Here is a 26,658-nt window from a genome sequence, read left to right as displayed (position 1 = left end):
ATTTACTTGCAGTTAGGGCTGTCAATGGCCCTGATGAAGCAAAATCAAATTTTTGAATGGGCCAGATTCATCAAGGGTTCATTGTAATCTCTCTCTCTCTCTCTGTTTTTTTTTTTTTTTTTGGTCGTCCAACATTCTCTAATTACATTACTCAAGCAGATGGGCCTAAATTAAAAATTCACAACGATTTATTCAATCTTCTATGTATAGTATTCATAAGTTTTTCATTTGTTGAGGGATCCAATCATTCTTCTGATGAGCCCAACTATGAATGGACAGTGCCTCAAAAAAATCCTAACCGTTGAATTAGTAGCAAGCAAAGCCATCTGCCTGCAGCTGTAAAAAAGAGCAAAGAACAATGGCCAAGATCTTCCAATCTAGAGCAAGCTCATTCCACAGGTTATCATATATGGATCTTTTAATCACAGGCCCACCACTACAAACTGAAAACTCAATGATATTGTATGGATTCTTGGGTTGGGAGTGTTGCATGAATCCTCCCACTATCTTTTATTTTCTTCATCAAATGGTCACTTAATCAGAGCCGTCCATACAAGAATTCGCTCGTTCAAAAAGGTTAGATTATGTCATTTTTCTTTTTTCTTCTGAGTCTATCAAATGAAAGAATTAGGTATTCCAATCTCTTGCATTAATCAGTTGTTGCCACATGTCTACTGCATAGAAGACCATGTGCACTTCGATCTAAACCGTCTATACGGAAACAATCCAGACCATCTAGTCAGTGGCAATGAAAATTGACGGCTGTCCATGTTCAACAAGCTGAAGTCCCTTGATGGAATGGTTGAGATCTGTCATTCCATGCCATTTTTTGAAACCATAGATATGAAGTTTGAACTACAAACCATTGTCCTGCCGTGCCCCACCATCGAATGACCGACATCGAAAGATCTTGGCCACCAATCTTTTTCTTTGAAAGTTGGATCCTTCAAATCCGTCAATCCTGTCACTTCATCACGGCCCACCTACAACAACTTGTATTAGTATTTCCGTATCCAATTTATTACGATGGTAGACATTCATCTTGAGATGTTATCTGAAATGTCACACTTTGTAATATAAAGGAGGGTCTAAAATGGTACAGTTGGTAATTTATAATAGGGTCGGAAGACGCTCATATGAGGGAGTGGAAGATGCGTCCTACATCTATTTTTAAGCCACATATGTTCGAGATTTGGGACACTTACATTATGAATATACCATGGACGGAAAATAATATTTGTCCATTATTAGGGAAGCCGACTTATATGATAAAAATTGAACGGTTAGAAAAATAATAATCTAACAGTAAACATTTAATATATATATATATATATATATATATATATATATATATATATATATATATATATATATATATATATATATATATATATATATATATATATACATGTGCATCCCATTTGGTGTGTACTCTATCCTAATTTTGGCATATGGCATATTCAGGTTATTAATGCCTTAAATCTTTCAGTAGCATCGGGTCTGTCGATGTCATAGATCGATCATTTGATGCAATTGACAATTAGTTGATGTAATCGAGAAAATCCAGAAATCTCATATTGATTGTTGGACAGCTTGCAGTATATTGCTCAATGCTTTCGAAGGGGTTCAATGCTATCGAAGTCTCATGTAAGTGTCATTGGAAAAATCTAGAAAATTTATGTTTAGTCGCTGGAATATTTTAGTGTTATACTCGATGACATTGAGGGTGTTCGATGCCATCAATAGTTTGTCGATGCCTTTGAAGGTGCCATCAAGCCTGCGCACAGAATCACATAAGTGTAGGAATTGTTTTTTATTTCGATTGTGATTTTTATAGAAGCTATATATGTGTGCGTAATTGGGATTTGAGAGATATTATAGAGTTTAGGAGTGTTTTTAAATTCATTCTTAAGGTTTCAAGAGCATAGATTGGCTTATAAGGGAGATTCGAGTCTTATTTGAATCAGGTAATCTGTATCTCTTATAATTTTCTGCTGTTATAGTGCATTACTGACACTTTGTGCCATGATTTTTTCCCACAAGGATTTTCTCTCGTTAAATTTAGTTTATTTGTGATTGGACTTAGTTATGCGATTAGAGTACTTTGCTTCATTCATCTTTATGTGCTTTTATGGTTCCCCCACCAATTCATAGTATGGCCTACTTGATGAATGGCTTAGATCTCTAATACGTGTTATGCATGGATGGATATTTGACGTGTTCAACCCCTCACATATAGTCACATTGTCCATTTGATCATACCGACATATCTTCCTAATTTTGACCCAAGAAATTAAAAAATAATAATAATTTAAATAAAAAGAGGTGACATGGGTCCCACACACACCCTCTTGATGATTTAACAAAGTGCCATAGGGTCCTAACGAAGGGAGCAAGTGGCTCGACAACGCACTCCAAATGGCAAGAATCATTACTCAACTAAACTTTATAGAAGTGATCCTAATCGTATTCCCTACAATGGCGTTTGGCTAGCCAAACGCGACCCCAGAAAATCTAGTACTGTAGATGCACTTGGACCATGGGATCAGACCACTTGCATGCATGGCACTGCACTAGCATGAAAGAGTGCATTGAACTACCGAAGCACCACATGCGGGAGAATGTGCATCAGATCCACCCCATCCATCATGTCCGTTGCCTAACATTTTCATTATGGATTCTACAGATTAGTCCAATCCAAGTCTAAAAATTCTAAATTCACAGCGTGGCCCATGTGAGTTTTGAAATGTCCTAATTTTGAGGGAATCCATTCATCCTGGCATGACTAGTTAGATTAGCGGATTGGATGGCATGCACAAACACACCACGGTTTCAACTGTTCCCTTGGCGTAGTGCACCTGAGATTTTTTAAGCCTATTTTTGGGCCCGTTTAAAACGTAAGTGTCGTTTGGATGGGGTTGATCTCATCCACATGAAATCCTCCATTAGGCATGCAATTAGAATTGGGCATTGGGTCAAGTTGGACCGAGTGAGGGCTGATCTGGCTTGACCTAGTTTTGAAATAGACCTTACTTGAATTTGACCTGACTCATACCAAGTCCACCATGTCTGACCTAATCTGAGTCTACATCTAACCTGTATTAACCGGACCATGTCTGACCTGGTCACAGGTACCAAGTTGGGTGGAGTCAGCACTGAGTTGAGTCGGATGTAGCAGGCGTCCAGGGTTGAAATCACTGCTTATAACCTAATTGCACCTACTGGAATTCTAGTATCTCCATTAGTTATATGGCATTTTAGATCTGAAATGTCAAATCTAGTTTTTATTTCATGTACGATCTCAGTTTCAGATTGAGTCGAGTTAGTACCGAGTTGGATTTCAAGTCGAGTTACGAAGTGACCTGAACTCAACTTGGTTTGAGTTCAGATTGTTCAAACTCTACTCGGTTCGGATTGACTCACCCTTTTAATATTGGTCAAGTCGGATCTGGACGAGTCAGATGAGTCGAGTCATCCCGTGCTCAGCTCTACCGACAATGAGCTACGCCCGGCCCAACACAAGGTCAACCTTATCCTCCAGCTGCATCCCACATGGATGAATGGTCACGCCCTTACATTGTATTAGATTAAAAGGGTTAATGAGAAAAAGAAAGGAAAGAGAAAATAAAAAGTGAGAAATGGAAAACCTGGATAGTGATATTTCGAAACCAAAGTAGGAAGTTGACATTTTCTATCACGTCAACTCATCAACGATGCATATGCGTGCCAGACATGCATGTGTTTCAAATCATTCATCCAGTGGGGCCCACCTCTGATGGGCCCTATAATCTGGAGACTTTGACCAATTAGACTATATTAACCTTTTGATTAGAGGGTTTTTTTTTCCTATCCGGTTGTTAAAAAAGTATATAAGGGTATTTTTGTCATTTTACTGTTCTAAAAAACATATTTAATTATTTACTGCTAAAACGTCAAGCCATGTTTTAATAAAATCAGAAATCTTTAGTAAATAAAAAAAACCAATCATTTATTAGGGAGTATTATACCATAATTTGAACTTTTGGTGCCCTTACGGATCTCCACCACACGTGGGAAATGGAACCGTTGCTTTGGTGGGCCACCCCATGCCAAGTGGCCGTAGCCTGTAGCTCAAAAAGCTCAGCAATTCGATTATTCTAGGCGTTGCATTAGCAGGATGAAAATGGACGGCTGAGAGAAGTTTTTTTTTATATATATTTTTTAAACGATGGTCTCAAAAACACGGTGTGCCACGACTGTTAGTTGCTAACTTGTGGCAGGCTACTCGTCCACCCTAATCTTTGGATGGAGCTAGGCTAAAAATTAGAATACTCAGACAATCGTGACCGTCTGATTTCGCCTGTTGAATTTTGACCACGAATCATTTCCTTTCTAACCATCCATTCGACTGGCGTACATTGGATGGTTAGGATTTTAAGTCTTTGCTCGCGGATGAGTTGCCAGCGTATGAGTGGGCACGGTGGAGAAAGAATTGGTTAGTCCGGTAATCAAATGGGCCATGTGTACGTACAATAAATAGACAGTTCAGGATAGACCAACGGTCCACATTCAACGCATGTGTGGCCCACTTGGTGATCGGACCAGCCAGATTCAATCCGTAGAACATAAATTGCAGGGCCCACCTGACGAATGGCATGGATGTTGCATACGTGTCCACGTTGGCAGATACGAGGAAGGTAGGATTTGTATAATCTAGTAGAGCATGACGAAGGTTCGTCACGTATGCTCACAGGTCACAGCCACCATACATACGTGGAATGCGTGAACCTCAATACAAACCATCCAAACCATGGGTCTGGTTGTAGTTGGCTCATGACCAAAACCAAAGCTAAACTTATAATCCATACAATTGGATGACTGACAATTAGGGGTGGGCATCGAGCCGAGTCAAGTCGAGGTGGCCAAGCTCAGCTTGGCTTGTCCATGCTCTACTCGATCTCAATATTGAAGCTTGGCTTGTTTGTCAAAGTTGTCAAGTTAAGTTCGAGTCGATCTAGTTGTTCGAGTCGAGTCGAGTTTATCTCAAGTCGAGCTCAAACTTGTTGGGTGAGAGAGTAATGAATTCTATTCTTAATCCTCCTCCATTGATTTAGAAGAGAAGATAAATAAAAAAAATTTAAAGAGGTATTTTACATAACGCTCCACCAAGCAAAATTCATTTTTGGTTTGGCCCGACAACTAAAACAGAGTGTAATCCATCTTTCAACAGTCCAGAAAATTCATCTATGTGGGCCCTATGATAGAAGAACCATGGGCTAAAAGCATTCTCAATTGTATGTTCTGAATTACCCATTATCAAGGCTATACTTTCCAATGGATAAGATTTTGAACAGACGTAGGATTACAGAAAAGTGGTACCCATCTATATTGTTGCTGCTCAGACAAAAGCGCAGTTTCCATTACCTTGCAGATGATTTGAAGACATGTAGCTCACAATATATTCAAGAAGGATATGTCTATTCATGTGAGTGCTCCATACAGTATACCATTTTGAATTCAAGAGATCGTCAACACCAATATCAAACTCTTTGCTGCTCAGATGAAAACAAAGAGATCTCACTTCAACTTTCTCCACATTTCCCACAATTTTAATATATTTATTGATTGAGCCGAGTCGAGCTCGAGTTTGAGCTTCGAATCAAGTAGTTGAACTCGACTTGAACTCAACTCAAGCTTCAAATAATTAACTTGACTTGGCCCGAATCAACCATTCAAGCCAAGTCAATCCAAGCTGACTCGAGCTGAGTCGAGCGAGTTTTTCGAGCTAGCTCGACTCATGAACAGCCCTACCGACAATCCAATTGTTGAGATGAAAATGATTGAATATACAAATCCGGTAACTATCCATTGATGAACGTTTAAGATCCTCCTATCAATCTGATTGTGAATATATAACCTATCTAAAAGGGACCCATGAATTGGACGGTTTTGATCAATGTACATATATTCTATGTGTATACTGGCGATGCATGCCTACGGATCATCATGCTCTCCCAGTATCCCTCCCACTACCGAAATCCAAAGAGTTGATCGGATGGCCCCATTGTAAATAGAGTATGCCCAAAATAACCCAGATCTGAAGATCCTAGCCATCCAAACCCTGTGCCATTTTTCCTTTGAATCTTGAAATGTTGTAGTAGGTCAGTTCGAGTGGGTTTCACCAAAGAATGACGTGGAGAGAGCACGGAAATTTCACTGATCTGACGATCAAAATCATGATAGCCGCAAATTGGATTGTTGTTACTGTTTGGACGGTGTGATTTTCGCCTCATGAGTAAATGATCCGTTCAGAATGCACCCCACTTTTTGAACGGTCTTGATTGACTTACATGATCATTAGGTGACCCACCTGACACGTGTGCTGCGTACTGCGAATATAGTCTCTGAAAGACGTAGGAGTTAGGTCTGACGCAGCGATTCGCGGGAGAAGATCTTGCAGAGGTGAATCGCAGCATGCGTCTTTTAACCGCATCAATCATTATCTAGGACCGACCCTGAACAGGCATCCACTGACAACGTGACACTGACATCGAGCCAGTCCACTAATCACGTGGCCACGCTGTTAGGCTTTATGAGGAGATCGGACGGCTTAAAAGGAAAACATCCAACGGTCTATATCCGTTCTACACGTCTGGTCCACGCAATGGAAGCGATTGGGTCGTGAGGCAAGGGAGCGGATTAGGTTGGCCCCTGACCGTGGGGCCCACTTAGATGTATGTGTAGTATGTAGAGGCCATAGGGTCAGGGCCCACTTTGATTTATGTGTAGTAGGTCATCGTCATCCATCCATAAATGAAGCAGACCTTAAATATCAATGGACCACACTACCGGAAACAGTACCGATGATTGACTATTAAATACTAATCATGGGCCTATGAAAGTCTTGGACCAAGCTGCTATTTATTCACCTTCATCCAGGTCCGTGAAATAAATGTTACACTAGGCTTTAGAAAGTTTTTAACGGTGGTCATTTAATCATAGCTATTTACGGTCCACCTGAGATTTTTTATCTTCTTTAGTTTTAGGCTGTTGCTCTGCACTGATATGGCAAAACGTGTGAACAGCATGAATATACTCCACATGCATTCAGGTGGAAACGGATTGGCTACTCCACCCGACACCAGCCCCGTGGCTGATGGTCGGTGCTCTGTGGGCCCCATCATGATGCATGTGTTTCATCCAATTTTTAAAGATCATTTTAGAGCTTTATCCTAAAAATAAGAGGGATATAAATCTTAGGTGGACCATACCACAGGAAAACAATAGTGATTGGATATCCTTCATTTAAATCCTCCTGAGGCCCACTGTACTGTTTATCTGACATCCAATCTGTTGATTAGGTCATAAAGACCTAGATGAAGGGAAAAAACAAAGATCAGCTTGATCCAATACTCTTATGGCCCCCAAAAAGTTTTTAATGGTCAACGTTCATTCAACACTGTTTCCTGTAATGTGGTCCACTTGAGATTGGGATATACTTCATTTTTTGTGTAATACCATAAAATGATCTACAAAATAGATGGACAACATGGATGAAACACATACATCATAGTGGGGCCCACATACCACCGAACACCAGCCATTGGCTGGTGGCAGGGGAGTAGCCAATCCGTTTCCCATTCAGGTGGCCCTAAGGTGGTCCATAGCTTAGCGGTAAACTCACAAAAGTTTCAACACAGAGGTCATCAGTTCGAGTACCATTGTGGGGTGTGTGGGTGTAAAAAAAAAAAAAAATTCATTTAAGAGGTGGGTAATCTTGCCCCTCGTTGGGTCATATATGGGAGTGTGCTAATTAAAATCAATTGTGCAGTTGGATTCCAACCGAAGGGATCAGCTCTTACCGAACAACTTTGACCCAAGTGATGAGTTGAATAGATACGTCAAACTAAACTGTATATGATCCAAATATGAGAAAATTGGTCACCTATTCAGCTACTCATAACAATTACCGAGGATAGTGTTCATCTTCTGAAAATTGGTTGCACTCTGCATTCCATATGATCATTGCTACTTCTAATGTAGGATTATGCTACTGGTTAAGCTATGCTATGATAAATTCAATCAGGTTAGTATGAGACACTTTGCTTTGTTGCACTCCTTCACTATTTATAAACTTTCTTGAGATAACCATTCGGATGCATCTTCCCACGCCAAATGGTTACAATAACTGTTCTTTCCCTTTCTAACACATGTCATGGTAACCACTTGTAAAACCTCTTCTTATTCGACCACATTCCATCTTCTTTGGCTACCCGGTCACATTCCATCTTTAGATGATGTGTATTACCCAATTAGCGCTAACTGTTAGTTACGCAACACACGATTCAAATATCTTCGCATATCTTATGTGTGATATATACTTCTCGTGTAATAACACGTGTCCTTTTCTAATTAATTCTTCCAAGAATAGTCAGAAACAGTGTACAACATTACCTCTAAAGTCACTTTGCCTTTAGACAAAAAAGGTGAAAGCGGCGTTGGTTCGTTGTTTAATATAATAAATGTGATCAGCTTTTCTTTCCACGTCTCAACTCCCTATTTACTTTGTTCGATCGAGATGAAAACTCAAATGATGGTTTTGTTTTTCTCATGGTTATCATCGTGATACACGAAAATTTTCTTTAAATAGTTGAATCATTTAATGAGTTATGATTATCATTTTATTAACACACGTTCTTGACCGATATATATGGATTTTCGAATCAAGTTTGATGTTCTATGCCTCTTGCATTCTAACCAATTTCTCTTATTCCACAATTTTCTACCACTGTCATGACTGCTTCTTCATATTCTGCTATTTTAACTTTCAATAAAGAAGATTTCATTGGAGAACTAGAGACTCTCTCTTCCAAGATCATAGACAATATCATCTTCGACACTCCTGTTGATCAGAACAGAACATTTCACTCACTTAGACAAGCCTTCCATCCCGAAATTACTCAACGAGAAATTCTAAAATATATCAGTTCTTCCCAAGTTGTCTAGGTGAAAAACTATTACTTCAATCCAATCTTTCAGATCCTGTGAACGCCTTTAAAACTTCAAGATCATGGCCGATACCAATGAAGGGATAGGCAGAGTGGTACATTCGCGTAGTCTAATAACATGGTGATACAAAGAAACAAGCTGGCATCTATGAATGCAGCATGCTCTCTCTTTTCAAATTTTCAGTATATACTTCCTTCTTATTGCAGCTTCTACATTCTGGAGTCAATCGACTAACAATTTCCACTTCAGATGCGGTCCCATGAGTCCAACAATTTGTCAATTCAGCCATTTGAAATTGGCTAATTTAACATAGATTTCACTAAATCAATGGCAGCGATTATATTAATTCACTCGGCCGGTAAATAATGTTGTAACTTAGTAGCCACAAAATATAATAACAAGCACAAATTTTCTATTGCAGAATATTATCTTTCAGTATCTACCAATGTCCAATTGAAGTCATAGACCACACGCTCTTTCTGATTGTCATCATCTTGTGTCAGTAAAGTTCCGATTGACTTTGCGAAAGTCACGAAGTACAGATTGAGTGATCGACTTTTGACTAGCGGCATTAACACTGGTGGCTTCATCAAATACTCATTGATTTTATTGAAAGCCAACTGATGCTCTGCTTACCATTTGAAATCATCTCATTGTTTCAACTTCACCAATGAAGAAAATATATTAGTTTTTCCTACACGATTAGAAATGAACCTATGCATAAAGTTAACCTATCCGAGAAAGCGTTGCAACTCTGTTTTGTTCCTCGGTGGCCGAGCATTTATAATTATCCATGCCTTATTTTGATCTATCTTAATCCCTCAATGATGCACAAGGAATCCCAGGAAATTGTCGACCGAGACACCAAAAGTGCACTTAATGGGATTCATTTTTAGCCTGTGGACCCTTATTCGCTCAAATGATTTATGCAAAGGGTCAAAATGCTCTGTAACATCAGTCAACTTAACTACCACATCGTCGATGTATACTTCCATGAAGTAGTCAGTCATATCATGAAAGATAGTATTCATTGTCCTTTGATAAGTAGCCACTGCATTTTTTAGCCCAAATGGCATAACCACCCAACAAAAGGTCTACGAAGGTTTATGGCATCTAAATGTCATTTTCAACACATCATCTGATGCTATGCTTATTTGATTGTTTCCCGAATGACCATCCATAAAGGAAACCATCTGATGCCTAGCTAGTTAGTTGATCAGCTGATTGGCTATTGTCATTGGATACTCGTCTTTAAGACGTGGCTTGATTTAAGTTTCTAAAATTGATACATGCTCAGAGCTTATTGTTTTTCTTAATGACCGGAATCACATTAGAGATACATTCACCATATTTGATGGGCTTGATGAATCCTGCCTTTAACAGTTGCTCGATCTCCTCTTTTATTTTTTGGGTACCCTTTATTGTCATCCGCCTGTGTGGCTGTTTCTGCGGTCAACACCTCTCCTTTGATCGGCAACTTGCTCGACTAGGTTTTGGTCTAACCCAAGCATCTCATGGTAATCCTATGCGAAACAATCAGCAAACTCTCTAAGCAAGCCAGTGAGCTCAGTCTGGACTCGTGGTTCCAACAAACTATTGATGAAGGTCGGCTTGGGATTTTATTATGTTCCCAGATTTACTTCGAACAAGAGATCTTAGACTTGAGCTTGAGAATCGCCTAGCTTTCTGGAGTCATCTTCAGATCCTTCATATATATGTCATCTTCGACTACATCATCAATCAGTATTACAGTTTTGGCCAAGTTGATAAAGCAACCGTTGTAATATTCTCTCAAGCTTTTTTTGAGCCTCTTTATTCTAGTCGTAACTCGGTCGTCTCCCCCATTGACTAATGGTGCACTTTTTATGGGATCTCTTATATAGTGCAGCGCAGAACTGACCGATAAGGTACCATAGCCTTCGACAAATTGTTATTTGACCGTATCACAACAACAATATCTTACACTATGCTGTTCAGATTAATTGAAGTACATATTCCAATTAGGTGCCCATATTTATTTTTCCTAGTGAAACGTATCGGCTTTAATTTGTCTTTGTAAAAATAGTCATCGGCTACGTTAGATGTAGCCAAGAATAACTTATTGTCGGTTAGCACAAATTCAATATTGTCTTGGTTCTAGAAAATTATGAATTGGTGCGAGGATGACTGGATACATGAGAAAAAGTGTATCTAGTCTCTCCCTAGCAAGGCCTTATAATTAGATGAGGTATCGACCACGAAGAAAACGACCAATACTTTCTTGGTTCCCACCATCAATTTGATAGGCAGGACACCACGTATCTTAGTTCTCTCTGACAAAATTATTAGCCATGACTTCGATTGTAATTAGGTCAGCCTCGATTTTTTTTCAATTTTACCATCATTTTGGCGGAGAGGATGTTCACAGTTTTTCCATTGTCGATCAGGACTCTAGTAACTAGACATCCTTCTAAATGGACGAATATATACAATGGCTTTAGGTATTGGGTCGTGGTAATGACATGTCTCTCCATAACCACTTTCTCAGAGGATGCGACTGGCTCAACATTGATGGTCAATACGCTCTTAATCTCCTCCTCCGGGTAGAAGGATCCATGTTGTATTATCACCGAAGGACCAACCTCTTCCACATCCCCTACCATCTCGTTAAGTTGGGATGACTTGGCTTGAAAACTCGATGGGAGCGTGAGCACTATGTTGCAATCCATCACGACTGGTGGGAGCAATCCAAACATTGTTATAAATTTTGGACAATCCCCCTAAGAGTTTTCAAATTATGTTGCTCTTCAGCATTCTCGACAACGGATATGATACTTGGGCAATTCACCATCGAAGCCACCCCTGCCTCTTTAGGACTGGGTGGGGTCTCTTCCAACAATTATGTTGTAGCAAGAAGCTCTTCAATCAACCGGTCATCATCTAAAATAAGCACTCATCGAGATACTTGGTTGAGCCCTCGAAAAATTTGGTATCTTTCTTGTCTTCCATATTAATTTGTTTGCTATCACTAGCGTGTGGTCGACTTCTCGTAGCTAGATCATTTAGGATAGGTTTTACGATCAAATCAATCACATTCACAACCAATTGCTTATCTCCTGGTTGGGAATCCTCTTGTCTAGTGTGGTCGCATGGCCACCAAACGAGGCTCATTCTTTTTAGAGGTCAATTCCCTTCGCTTAGCAGCTTGTTGTCTTTGTCAACGCCGCTTCTGAGTGTGAGTCATCTATTCGGGTAAGGTTGGGAATTTGAGCTACTTCGCCCTCCTCCAGACCTCCTCCTAGGTAGAGAGGGTTTCACTATTATATCTCGACGATGGAGCTGGTCAAGACTAGTCGATATGAGGCTGATACATTCTCCGTTACTAATAAGAGCCCACTCCTTCGATTCTTTGTGAAGACCAGGATTTGATTTGACTAGCTGGATAAAGTGACAGCTCGGTCAGTTGAATCACTATTGTGCATCAACTGCACAGGTGTGGTTCGTAGTAGATGTGTGGTATTGCTCTTGGTCACTCTTCTACAGTTGTGGTTTCTTGCCAAGATGTGTAACGTCCCTTGCTTGGTTGTTGTACCACAACCTGACGATCACAAGGCCCAAGGTTAGCCTTCTGTCACAGTCGAGCCAGCTTTTGAAGATTGACTGTGTCCATGTTGATCTCCAAGTTAAGTGGAAACAGATCAGTATCGATAAGCATTGTTTCTTTTTCTTTCTTAGGGAATTTCAGTAATTCCCAGTCAATGTTGTCATGAATGATATTCCTAAAAACTATGCAATTTTTAGTTGAGTGAGAAAAAATTCCATGCCACTTACAGTACTCGGTCTTTTTTAATTCCTCGACTATGGGTATTTTATGGTTAATGAGAATTTTAATGAATTTTTCGACCAACATTATATCAAAGATCTCGTCAGCCCTGGTAATATTGAATGTATATGCCTTATGAGTTTTCTATATGGTCGACATATTTGCTTCTGTTCTAACCAACGACGAACACACAAATGGCTTATTGGCTACTACCTCAGCCGTTGCCACCTCGTAGTTAGGATCATAGTAGTATGTCCCAGCTAACGAGTTCTTTTGCAGTACTCCTTCCTGAAGAAGTGCTTCATATCAATATACTTTTCTTATAAAATCATATAAATCCATAAACTCTGTCGAGATAAACTTTTTATGGACTTTGTATTCTGAACCATCCTAAGCAAATTGTACAAACTCGGCCTCAGTCGTGACTATTTTATATCAGCTTTTTACTCTTTTGAACCGATTAATATAATTTTCTCACGATTCACCAAGCAACTGCCGAAAACACGCAAGGTCAGCAGTAGAAATTTTCATGTCCTTATAGAAGAATTATGCGTGGAATTTCTCCTCCATTTTTTTACCAAGTTTGGATGAAATTTAGCAATAAATTACAATACCTCGTAAATGCCACTGCGAGTAAAAAATGACCAAACAGTTGTATCTCATAATAATCGTTGTTAGCCAATTCACCACATTGCATGGTAAATCGGCATATGTACTTTATGGTCGATTGACCAATGTCGCCTGTGAAAAGGAAAAAGTCTAATCAATAATTCATGGGCAACGGATATTGCTGATCGATCCATTTAGGATAAGGTTTGTGGTATATCAGGGTAGTGGTGCGACCGAAAACTTGACTTACCACTCTTGAACCAGTTGCATAACCTAATCACAATCTAGATGCTGAGGTTCAACCATGGGTGGTCGATATGGACCTACCGAGTATTGCCTCCCATTGTAAGGCATATTTCTAAAGAAATAGTGCTCCCAAGCATTTCATGATTTCTAACTTAATGAATAAAGTTTCTAATCTCCTGCTCAGGTCGCCTGAATTCAACAAATGGAGGAGCATTCCGTATACTCTACATTAGAGCAGGACGCGTATTCTATTATGGGGGAGGTACTAATGATTTCGACACCAAGTTTCCAATAGAACTAACCTCAGCATTTTGTTGAGGTGCATTAGGTGCCCTCTTGACAAGGATGGCCACCATCCAATTCAAATTCTCAGTCTGACTAGTCTTTCACCTGTTGAAGGAGTCAGCCTTGATTCACGTTTGCTCTGCTTGAGCCCTCGCTTACTCTGCAATATACTAGATTCCCATTTGCATATCATGCAACCCAACTATATCACCTCGATAGGGTCACCCTCAAGATAAGGATGCCATATACTAGTTTGGAGGATTGGGCATTGGGTTTGGTGGTGAACCCAAGAGTTCAGGTGATGACTAAACTTGCATTTCCTCGAGTAGAGGTATTACGGAAGGTGTTGCGGGCTTATTTGCTCCAGAAGAGTTTCGAGTAACCCTTCAACTTATATTTCTAAAATTAGATTAATTAATAAGGTCACACTAGTATGTTTACCAAATCAGTGGTCCCAACGAGCGTGCCAACAAATTATTATCTCTCGGTTTCAAAATTCAATCACGCGTGATATTGTGGGCATACCAAAACCAGTTGTGTGGCTCGATTCCAACCGAACATCTTTGACCCCAAGAAACAAGATAGGCAGATGTTTAACCGTATATGATCGAGATTTGAGAAGACTGGCCACTTATTCAGCCACTCGTAAGCTGTTTAAGATAATCAAACGATTATCACAGGGTAGGGTTTGTCCTCCGAAAATGGGTTGCACCTTGCCTTCCATAGGAAGAGACTTTCAAATTCAAAGGTAAATAAAAAGGAAATACATACAGTTGACCACAAGGAGTAATTTTAAAACACCTTTCTGAAAGAAGAACTACTTGTATTGAAATAGAAATCATCCAGTGTATAAGCGTAGACTTTGATTGCTACTAAGGATTACAACTATTGAATTACTGTTATTCATAATGTAGGATTACGATAATAGCTATGCTAAGGAACACAAATGATGAATTATGCTAAAAACATAAAGGATAATTGATAGGACTATATGGTAGGATCAGTGTTTCAATTATCTCTAATACTATCGAAATATCTCCGATATTATCTTATCTCTAGCTCAGCGATACTGATAACACTGGTAGCATAAAAAATTTCAGGTATTAGTAATGTATTGCCAACGTATCAATATCGCTAATGTGATCATCAATATTTTCAACTATGTAAATTCTAAGGGTTGCTTGTATTACCAATGCATCAATATCGCCAATATTTTTATCTATGTAAATTCTAGGTAATGCTTGTATCATAAGTGTATCAATGATATTTCAATAATATCACCAATGTATTGATATCATCGAAAATTTTATTTCAATTTTTTTCATGGGCATATGGTTGTATGTAGTGTTCAATTTGTTATTGATAATATTGATAATATCTTGATATTATCAATATCGCAATATATGAGATTTTGAGAGTACCATCTTTCATTTCCTTTCCAATTCTTGATGATTTCTTAGTAAAATATCATGTGTTGTTGATAGATTGTAATATCGATAGATGTTTGGATGGAAGATTGGATGGTTAAATAGGCTGGAGTGGATGGTTGGACTAATTTTTTACAACACATGCTTTTAAGGCCCCATCAAATGGAAACTTATTATGTATGCATTCTTTTTTAATTTTTTTATTTCTAAATTTGCAAATATGTATATTTTTACATCTTATGAAGTTTCACTGAAAAATCCACTGTTTTTCCTATGTTTCCCCGCATTTCCGATTATCGGTGATATCGATATTGTTTCCGAATCCCTGGCCAGCGAAACTTGTAGTGATATCGATACTTCGAACACTGGGTATGATAGATTTGATTGAATTGGTTTGTTTGATCGGATCGATATAAGACACTTTGCTTCATTGAGCTCCTTTGCTATTTATATACTTACTTGAGATAATCATCTGGATGCATCTTCCCACGTTCAACGGTTATAGTAACTGCTCCAGGACCACTTTTGCCTTCCAAATTCTTTTTTCTCTTCTTGACATTTGTCCTAGTAACTGCTTGCAAAACCTCTTCTCGTTCGATGGCATTATGTCTTTTGATTGCTCGGCTACATCCCATCTTCAAATGCTATATATTACCCAACTAGTACTAGCTATTAGTTCTAGAATACATTTCCCAAATACCTTCATATATTTTATGTGTGCTAAATACTTCTCATGCAATGACACATCTTTTTTTATTGGCTCTCTCAGGAATGGCCAAAAATTGGGTGCACCAGGCCCAATGGTCAGGGCCACACCATGTTGGGTGAGTCTGGGCCAAACCTCATCCCCTCCCACTGAGGAAGCGGATCCGGTGGTGACTCTAACTGCGGTATCACCGTGGGGTCCACCGTAATGCATGTGTTTTATGTCCACCCTGTCCATCTGTTTGCCCCTTCATTTCGGGGCATGAGCTTAAAAAAACCTCAAATTTTGAAACCCTAATGTTTATTTGTAATCCAACCAATTGATAAGGCCAGACAGGCCTGGATAAAGAGAAAACACAAACACAGCTTGATCTAAAACTTTTGTGGCTTGATCGAAAAATTTCATGAACCTATGAGGTTTTTAAAAGTGGCTCAAGCACCACTGTTTCCTGTGATGTAGTCCAGTTGAGCTTTTAGTCTGCTTCATTTCTTTTCTAATGCCTTAAAATGAGAGGGGCAATGCGGATGTACGGGGTGAATAAAACACAAACATCACGGTGGGCCCCACAGTGCCACCACCTAGCTGGGTAGTGTTAGGGTCAAGGTCGAGTAAACCACACCACATGAAACGGTAGTGGTTGAACACCTACCCTAAAACTTCATGGATTTTGAGACGGAGTAATTCGGGCGCGGCTTCCGTGGATCCCGGATCCATGAGGTGGGTGGCACCCCGGACTGTCGGGCTCACAGTGACGCATTTTCCTTAAATCCACACCGTCCAACCATTTTGATAGCTCATTTTAGGGCATGATTTCAAAAAATGAAGCTGACCCAAATCCTAGGTGGACCATACCAAAGGAAACAGCTGTGATTGAATCCCCACCATTAAAAAATTTATGAACTCCAACGGCATATTTATTTGGCATCCAACCTATTCATAAGGTCACGAAGACCTAGACGAAGAAACACACAAATATCATCTGATCCAAAGCTTTTGTGGCCCACAACAAGTTTTTAACGGTCAATTACCATTGTTTACTGTACTATGGTTCATCTGAGATATGTATCTGCTTTATTTTTTGGATCATGACCTAAAATGAGCTTTTAATACAGATGGACGGTGCAGATGTAGTTATATCCATCACAGAGGGCCCCACAATCAGGGGTCGCCCAGCACATTCATGCATTAGATCACGCACGCGTACGAGGTTGGTACATGCGATGCAACCAGCCTCTTGAAATTTCACCTTCCCGCAAAGTCGCATTTCCGATATTCTTGCAAAATCCAGGGGCACTTTGGACATGCGCCCTCTCTGAGTTATTTGATACTCCGGCAGAGTGTGAAAGATGATGCACATGCCCTTGGGAAGTGTATACATATAATATATATAACTCAATAAATCTGTCCAAATTCATGGATCCTACTTTATGTATGTCATAAGACTAAAATAATATTAATTGAATGATTGTAGTCTCTGATTTTAAGGAAATCTGTTGGTGAAATTCTAACCATTGATTTTTTTATTTTTATTTTTTGCATTGATCGTGCATTAAATATCATCTAAGCGATAAATTCAGTATAACTATTATTTTAAATCAAATCAAGTGGGTCCCATCATATGGACGGTTTGATTTTAGTTAAGATTTTGCCACGTCTACAACTTCTATGTGCCTGAGTATTGTACATCGCACTCTACCGAGAACCATAGTTTTTCTCCCTCTCCCAAGAGAGTTCGTTTCGCCTCTGTCGCAACGCGCAGTTCATTGTCTGTCGCCGCCTACTGAGGCGTCGTGTTAAGGTGCTGTGATGATTTGAACCGTCCATATTCTCAATACTACATTAGATAAAATATTATCCCAAATAACTCTTCAGTGATGATCTCAACCTTTGGTTTCTATAGATGAACACTAGCCATTGAAAGTTTTCTTTTCACTAATATAAATTCAAATACAGATAGTGATGGTCGTAGTAGTCATTTCATCTTTAGTTTCTTAGGGTGTCCCATATATCATGTTTTCCACACCATGGACGGTCTAGATAATCGGATCACTAATCATGTGGGCCCCAGTGGGCGGTAAAACACGCTGGAGCCTTAGTCGCGACAGACGCAAAACGAGCCCCTGCTAATATCCTCGTCCTTCGAGAGGAGAGAGGAAGATTCCGTCAGGAAGGGAGAGAGCGTTTGATTTCAGACGCGCTCTTGACCATTTCATCAGAGATCAGATCAGATCAGATCAGATAGATTTCTGAGAGAGAGAGAGAGAGAGAGAGAGAGAGAGAGAGAGAGAGAGAGAAGGGGAAGAGAACAGATGGCAGCGAGGAGACCGGACGAGGAATACGATTACTTGTTCAAGGTCGTATTAATCGGCGATTCGGGCGTCGGCAAATCCAATCTCCTCTCGCGATTTACCAGGAACGAGTTCTGCCTCGAGTCCAAATCAACCATAGGCGTTGAATTCGCTACCCGAACCCTTCAGGTATATACATTACATACCATACCATACATGCATGCATACATACATATCTCTGATAGATTTTCTTCATTGGATGTAGTTAGTTATTTAAAAAATAATTATCATATTTCTCTTTTACTTCTTTTTTTTCCCTTACGAGCGTAGATCGGTATTTGAAAGTATCTGTATGGTTAAGATCTGGTTCATTTATTGTAATTCTGTTTGAATTTTAGTAGATCTTTATTTCTGTCTTTCATTTGGAGAGGCTCTGATCGTTGGAAGAATTTTCAGTGTAGATGTTGTTGTAGCATAAGGTGAGTTCGGAGTTTCGTGGGTTCTGCCGGGGGGTGTTTGGATCCATTTAAGTTGAGTTTGGATGCTATATTGAACTGAATTGTGATTTGTTTGATTTGATATTGGGGAGGTGGCTAAAGTGGGGCATGGCTGTTTTGATTTGTAATGATGATTGGATCCGTGATTGCATTTTCTGATTCCTTTTTTAACTTGAAAATGGTGGCAATTGCGATTTGGGGGTTGTTCCCTTGTTGGGTAGAGAGTGTGGCTCGCATCAATTTGATCATTTATGCTTATCGAATTCAATTTGAATCAATTGAGAGGATTCATATGCGGGATTGGTGTTTTGTCGATTTGCTTAAGAAGGTTCTAGGGAACTCCTCTTTTTTTTTTTTTTTCTTCTTCGGGTTATGAGTTGGGTTTTGGCAATATCACAAAAGAATGGAATTTTTAGTTATGAGTTGGGTTTTGGCAATATCACAAAAGAATGGAATTTTTTTATTAGGCTTATCAGTTTCAATTATTTTTAGAAGATTGTAAGGAAATTTGGATCATAATGGGACAGAAAATCTTGGGTCACATTGAAATTTGGATGCGTGCCGCACCATTTGAACCAATGTAGTTCATGATCGTCACATGCTACTTTGCTCAAATGCCACCGTAGTGTGCTTGTGACATTTCAGCCATGCAGAAAGTGCACCCACCATGAAGATCCCGATGCAAGAATCAGCTCCTTCCACTCATCAGGCTGGATGCCCTGTAGGAAGACATGAACGGGTTTAGTAGCACTTGCTGGCGATCTCATTCATACACATGTGGCCCACCTGATGAGTTGATTGGCCTGGGTTTTGTGCCTGGTGATCTCCATGGTGGGGAAAACTTATGTTTATCTCAGATGCCCAATACATGTGTCATTCATGTTGGCATTAAGGAAATTCGCATGTGACTCCTTACATGAAACAAATCGTAGGTGATCACTCCATTTAGTTTGTTTTCGATCTGTAAATTAGAGCTACAGAGTGCGCTCTGTAAGCTCTGAGGTTGAATTTTTGTGCTTCCCATGGATGCAATGTGGATTCTCTTGTAGTTTAGTTGGCAGGGAGATTGTGCCTGTCTTCAAGACATTGGATGATCCCTCGTCAGTGTTCTTTGTTTGGCCTTGTCAGCTGCTTGCTTTTCTATCATTATTAACAATTACTGTTAAAAAAGAAATCCATTCTTCTTTCCAGCCTTTTTTCTTCATGTTATTTAGGAAAAATATTTTACCTTTTACTTGGCACTTATTCTAGCAATGGCTGAAGATAGAAATAGCTACAGTGGAGGAGTCACTACGAGCTCCTGCTTTGGCAAGGGCATTAGCCCTTTCATTTTCATCCCTGTTAACTCTAAAAAATGACATTCACTGATTCCCGATCAGCTTAGTCATCCACTCAATGATGTTTGCCACATTCCAGGGACACCCCGGAGATCACCCATTACAGCGTTTGTGGAATCTCCCTAAAAAACACCTGGGTAGAAATTATATCTAACTGCAACCCTATCCACATGAAGAACTGCCACTGCCTTTGTGCATCAAGTATTTTGATGTGATTTTTCTGTCAACTGCCTCAATAATTGAACTAAAGATTTCTATTTATGATAATTGCCGAATCACAACCTTGTCCGTGCTATTTGGGGTCAACTTTACATATCTCGTTTCGCCTAAACATGAATTCTCATGATTTATTGGAAAAAGTTCAGTGACTGGCTACCTGACTGAAATCAACCCTCTTTCATCTGGGCTTGGGGTCAGCAGGCGCATTGTTGGCAGCTGGGGTTAGCTGAATATTTCTATTGCAGTAGTAAATAGATAAGGTGATCACGTATTACTTGTCCTAATCCTCTTGGTGTCATGAACCAGTGTTTAAAATTATAAAGATCCATTATTTCCTGCTATTTGCCAGATCTGTTGGTTGTAAAATTCAGAGTTTCATGAATTCAAAAATAATTTCTTCTGTATAAAAAATGGTCCTCTTTTATTTTTATTTTTTTTTATTTTTTTATTTTTACAAATTCATCATCATCATTATCTAAGCCTTATCCCAACTAATTGAGGTCAGCTACGCAATCCTATTCCGCCATTTTCCTTAAAATTTTCAACCTTCAAAATCCACAAGTGAAAACTTCGTACATGATAAAGAGAATGAGACTGCTGCAGCCATATAATAGAAGTCATGACATTCTTTAATCCGTTTGCTGATACTCATGCAATATTGGATGCAAGAAGTTGCAAAGTGAAGTAGGTAGGCCATGATCAAGACTCCTGCATTGCCAAATTTGGGAATCAGGGTTGTAAATATGGAATGAGTTCATCATTAAAAAAAAAATGGAATGAGTTTCTTTAAGAGGCTTCTTTCTGTTAAAGAAGTTGATGACTCATACAATACCTTCTCTTAAACAATGCAGCATCTCCATGCCGTGGAAGAGCTCTATTGGAATCCATTTCTTTGACTGCTTCAGTTTTTTCCCATGAGATATTTGCATAATTCTTCCGCTTGATTTGGAGTTTGTGTTCTTCTTGGGAATGCTTTGAGTTCTTAAGATAGGGTTGGTTTCTGAAGTTTTAGCTTGTAGTGCTTCTTGAATTTTCATTTAGTGTTGTTTGAGGTACATGTTATGTTGGGGGGGTTTTGCTACTCAGGACAAAACTGACCCACCACTTTTGACGGGAGCACTTTCACTCATGCCTACTTGGTGAAGTTGGTTGCCACTCTGCTGACCCAGTGAACCTCACACTGATACCCTTCTCTGTTTTTTTTTTTTTTTGATGGTCTAGACTCTTCTCACTAGATTTGGTAGGCATGATCCTGAGGAATGTTCTGATTGCCGGTCTCCAGTTCCAGCACCTCTTGGTGAACCTTCACTGCAATAGGCATATGTCCAGGACCCCCGGTTGGTTAGATGTGAGCATGGGGTCATTTATACATGGCATTTTTTGAGCAAAGCTCGTATTAACAGGTCATTTCAACAGATTGAGAATGCTCGCCACTTTTTCCATGTGATTGGCTGAGCATGCAAATCGAGTTTGGTATTATTCCTTCCAGAAACTTTGGCTATTGAAAATTTCCGTCCAAGCCACACCATGTATACTGACAGGACCATATTTCCACTATGGAGTTCTATTCTGAGATTTTTATCCTGTTGGGTTTTCATTTTGGTTACCATTGATATCAAGATAGCTTTATCACAATGCCAAAGTGACGACACCCCATTGGTTTGAGCCAAACAGCCTGATGGGCTAGGTTGCTTGCTCTAATTCACCGAGCATTAACCGACCCCTCTTGTCTTTTATCTATATATAAGGCAGCCACACCTTCTTTTCACATGATACAACAGGACCTCATTCACGAGATCGGTAAGCATAGTTTTGCTGCATTTTTTAAGCGAGCCTTATGTTTTTTGACTCTTTTTTTTTTTTTTTTTAAAGCGAGCCTTTTGTTTTCTGCCCTTCTCCACTTCATTTCACTCAGTCAATTCTCAAACCCTGCTCCTGCTGGCCTACCGATCTTCTTTTCTCATCAGCATGGCTGGTCGAGCCTGCGAGCTCATAGCTGTGGCTCTTTGTTTTCTACTCTGTAATGTCCAATTCAGCCATAGAGAGCCTCGTTCCTTGCAACCTACAAGCTTTGGTTTTGCTGGTTGGATAGAAAGCTAGACTGGTAGACTCACTGCTTGTAAACTATGCTTGCTTACCTTGTGTTTGTAAATTGCAATAGGGAAGTTGTGCTCCATTCTGTTCTCTGACCCCTCATCCAGGTTTTGACCGACAAATCTACCTCCTTAGCACATTGACTTCTGTCCTACCATGAACCAATGGGTCAACTATTATCTCTATGTTGCTTTGATCCATTGTACAATGTGAATGTATGTTTGAATGTGTTCTTGGCACATCAAGGTGCAACTCCAATGTTGCTTGTTGAGAGGCCGCTGCATTGGCATATTTGATTTAAGAGGCCACTGCATTGGCATATTTGATTTGAGAGGCCTGCATACTTCAACTGTCCATTTGATGTGAGAGGCCTACATACTCCAATTGTCCTTCAATTTCCTATGCATTTGTATTTGGTAAAACCTAGTGGCACAATGAAGGAACTCATGCCGGGGAACAGAAGTTATGAGGAAATTGAGGTTTATCATGTGATTTAAAATTTGGGGATTGATCACATAATGGTTGAGAGTGATTCAAAAGTATTAATTGACATGATTGAAGAAATCTTCAAATTTGAGTGCTCGGTATTGTTGATTACTACTAAAGAAGTTGCAGAGTTATTTTGTTTTTCCAGATCATTCTTATAGGGAAGGGTGTAAAACTGTGGGTGCCTTAGAAAAGTGGGGTTGGGATTTGATGTCCAATAATTTTTTTATATGCTGCTTGTAGGTTTCTGGCTTCATTTTCTTCAGCTTTGTTTGTAGATTCAAAGGGCTGCTTGGAAAGAAGAAGAACAAAACATACATGTCTTTTCAACATTCTTTGTAGATTTCTGGGGCATACTCCATCCATGGCATTTACCATCATATCAACTGTCTGCATCACCTGATGATGGACTAGGAATGTATTGAACTGCATGCCTCAGCAAACCACTTGTTTGCTGAATCTCAGCACCCCATCATTCCCCATTACACCAGTGTAACAAGGATGCTCCATTTATGAGTATTGTCTGTTACATGGTGAGAGACATACCAACACATCTGGATGATGTTCAAGTTTAGCTTCCCCCACACCATGTTGCACCCATCATGTATACCATGTTCGATTATAGACTTCTAACGAGACAAATTAGTATTTCAAATTATCTGAATCCAAATTCATTTATTGTTATACTATATGACCATGTGAGCCAATGTTCATATAAAACACACATCCTTCAATTTGTCCATTAACTTTATAAACACATTTACACACATCTTTTAAATATATTTTTCTAGGTTCTATATCATTATATTTTCATATTCCAGCCAATATTTTATGCCGTTTTTAATATTATTTTAGCTGGAGAGCATGATTTCTCAGTGTTGGGTTTTCCTAAGTGGTTTTATCCAAGATTGAAGTGCTTCCTTCTTCAGTCTACAGTGCATTTGGATGCTCAATTGAACTGAATTTCTATTCATGATAGAGGAAAGGACCAAATTGGGGTGGTGCCATTCTAATTCATTACGACAGTCAGGCCCGACTGCAATTCAATGCAGTTCAAGTTGGACATGTAACGATTCATACTGCAGCTAGGGGGTTAGTTCCTTGATGTTGTGGGGTCTGCTCTACTTTGGTCATTTACTCTTTTATTGAATTGAATCATTGCAGTTCATTCAAATGAATTATCCAAATTCAACCTTTCATAATCTTCCAAGTTCAGCCAATGGTTTAACTGTGGATATGGTCCTTGATATAGTGGAATGGCAGAGCGAGATTCTTGTAGCCGATCCCAATTAGTTGGGAATAAGGCCTAGATGACGATGACAATAATGATCTTCCATGTACTTCCAAAAAATGCTTGTTAAAGTAAATATCTTACCTTATTTTGTTTCTTTACTTTCTTTTATTTTATCCTTTTTTCAGGTTGAGGGAAAAACGATAAAAGCACAGATATGGGACACTGCAGGCCAGGAGCGATACAGAGCGATAACCAGTGCCTATTATAGGGGTGCACTCGGAGCTCTCCTAGTCTACGATGTCACGAAACCAACGACATTCGAGAATGTTAGCCGGTGGCTGAAGGAGCTGCGGGACCATGCCGACTCCAACATTGTGATCATGCTTATTGGAAATAAGACTGATCTGAAGCACCTACGTGCCGTCGCCACAGAGGACGCACAGGGTTTCTCTGAGAAGGAAGGATTATCATTCATTGAGACCTCTGCACTCGAAGCAGTCAACGTTGAAAAGGCTTTCCAGACGATCCTGGCGGAGATATATCGGATCATCAGTAAGAAGAATCTCTCCTCGGATGAGCCCACACCTGCCAGTATAAAAGAAGGAAAGACAATTGTTGTCGGTGGGTCAGAAGCTAACACAAAGAAGCCTTGTTGCTCATCCACATAGAGGTTATTTTTAGTTTCTTTATAACGTCCTGAATTGTTCTTTTAGCTTTTAAGTATTGTGGCATTATCACTATCTATCAGTGTTGTATGGATGCTTGTGTTGTATGAGTTATTCTTGTGTTTTACTTTGGATTTTGGTGTATTTGCTTTATTTTCTCAGCAATAGGTGGAGGAAATCAGATTTTCCCAAATTTGCAGGAAAAAAATGGTAGGTTATCTGTAAACTGATTTTGAATTGTGAGATTCAATGTTGAATAACTGAATTCAATTTTTATGTTTATTTTTTAAAATCTTTTTCTTATCTTTTTTCTTCTTCTTTTTGGAAAGATTTTTTTGGTGTAATCTGTTTAATTTCTTTAGGCATCGTTATGCATTATATCACAAAATTTTAAAATTTGCATGACATGCCATAGCATAGCATGTTGAAACATTAATTAAAGTTTAAGCAGTCAAAACTTGATTTAGTTGATGGATAATTTGAGTTGCAGATCACCAATAAATTGAAGATGACTGATACTTACACCCCCTGTTTTTGATACCTACAATCCCATGCAGACACACATGGCAATGATTAGTAGACACTTTATTCCAATCAACTAGGTGGTGTGTGGGGGGTGGGGAGGGGTGTTATAAGTTTGTGTAAATTGAATTGCGGAAATTTATCCTGACCAGTTAAATTATAATATATCTGCATTTTGTTTAGCTTTCTTTTCTACAGAATTCTCACTAAGCATAAAGGGTCTGTTTGGGCAGGGGATCCTGCAAAATTGGGCTTATTAAGCTTGAAGCTAATTGACCCCCCCCCCCCCCTTTTTTTTTTGCAAATTTTCTTTTCTAAGTTGTTGATATGTTTAGTTTTGCACAGGGAGTGGATTAGGTGTGGCCCTGGCATCGCCTAAGATGGTGTGGCCCTAACTGTGGGGCCCACCTTGATGTATGTATTCTACATCCACACTGTCCATCCGTTTTTTCTAAATCATTTTAGGGAATGAGCCCGAAAATTAATCAGATCCAAATCTCAGGTGGACCATGCTATAGAAATTGGTGGCCCACAAGAAGTTTTTAATGATCAATCACCACTGTTTTCAAGGGTATGGTCCACATGAAATTTGGATATGTTTCATTTTTGGGCTCATGCCCTAAAATAATCTAGAAAAATGGATAATCAAGGTGGGCCCCATGCTAAGGGCCACTCCATGCCAGGGTTAAGTGGAGGAAAGGGTTGCTTTTTTTTTTCCCCTCTCTCCCCCTCTCTAAATCACCCATTATAGATTTTTTTTTTCCCCCTCTCTCCCTCTCTAAATCACCCATTATAGACACGTTTATAAACACTCAGTTTCCATTGAGACATGCTTTTCCAACTTTTGAGAAAAATATTTCCTTTGGATATTTCATTTTCAATGGAGAACTTCACTCCTAAGTAAATGATAGAATGAATGTCAGAATCTGAGGTTTTCCATTTCCAGGTGATTCCATGTCCACATTTTGGTCCCTCTATTCAAACACCCTCACTTTAAATAACTCATCCAAGAAGGTACAGGCCTTTTTATCGGTTTTAACGTTTATGATTGTATTATCTTGGAATTTACCTTTCTAAACTACGAGGGGATGGTAGGTTGGCAATGAACGCCCCTTATCATCCATATCGTATGCATGCTCCTTTATCCATTTGAATCCCAAGGCTACATACATGGCTTTTGGATGGGTCACAGCAGAAAAACTTGTATCAATTGTACACTTCTAACCTTGAAATGGATATGCTTCAACAGATGG

General features: G+C 39.3%; 1 protein-coding gene across 2 annotated transcripts; it reads left to right on the top strand.

Moving 5' to 3' along the window:
• Positions 1-18,163: 18,163 nt before the first annotated feature.
• LOC131242789 (ras-related protein RABA2a) lies at positions 18,164-25,157 on the top strand. Of its 2 annotated transcripts, XM_058241669.1 has the most exons (3): positions 18,164-18,321; positions 18,358-18,540; positions 24,404-25,157. In XM_058241669.1, exons 2-3 carry the CDS (start codon positions 18,373-18,375, stop codon positions 24,884-24,886), a joined length of 651 nt encoding a protein of 216 aa, XP_058097652.1. In that variant the 5' UTR covers positions 18,164-18,321; positions 18,358-18,372; the 3' UTR covers positions 24,887-25,157. The 2 variants fall into 2 exon arrangements, with proteins under 2 accessions (XP_058097652.1, XP_058097651.1); XM_058241668.1 differs by having other exon boundaries at positions 18,211-18,540.
• Positions 25,158-26,658: the final 1,501 nt, after the last annotated feature.

The sequence above is a fragment of the Magnolia sinica genome, chromosome 4 (assembly GCF_029962835.1).
Source record: "Magnolia sinica isolate HGM2019 chromosome 4, MsV1, whole genome shotgun sequence".
Classification (NCBI taxonomy): domain Eukaryota; kingdom Viridiplantae; phylum Streptophyta; class Magnoliopsida; order Magnoliales; family Magnoliaceae; genus Magnolia; species Magnolia sinica.
This window is presented reverse-complemented; position numbering and strand designations above follow the sequence as displayed.

Coding starts and splice junctions, on each gene's coding strand:
- LOC131242789 (XM_058241669.1), top strand. CDS start 18,373: ATGGCAGCGAGGAGACCGGACGAGGAATACGATTACTTGTTCAAGGTC. Junction 18,541..24,403: donor TCGCTACCCGAACCCTTCAG/GTATATACATTA, acceptor TCCTTTTTTCAG/GTTGAGGGAAAAACGATAAA.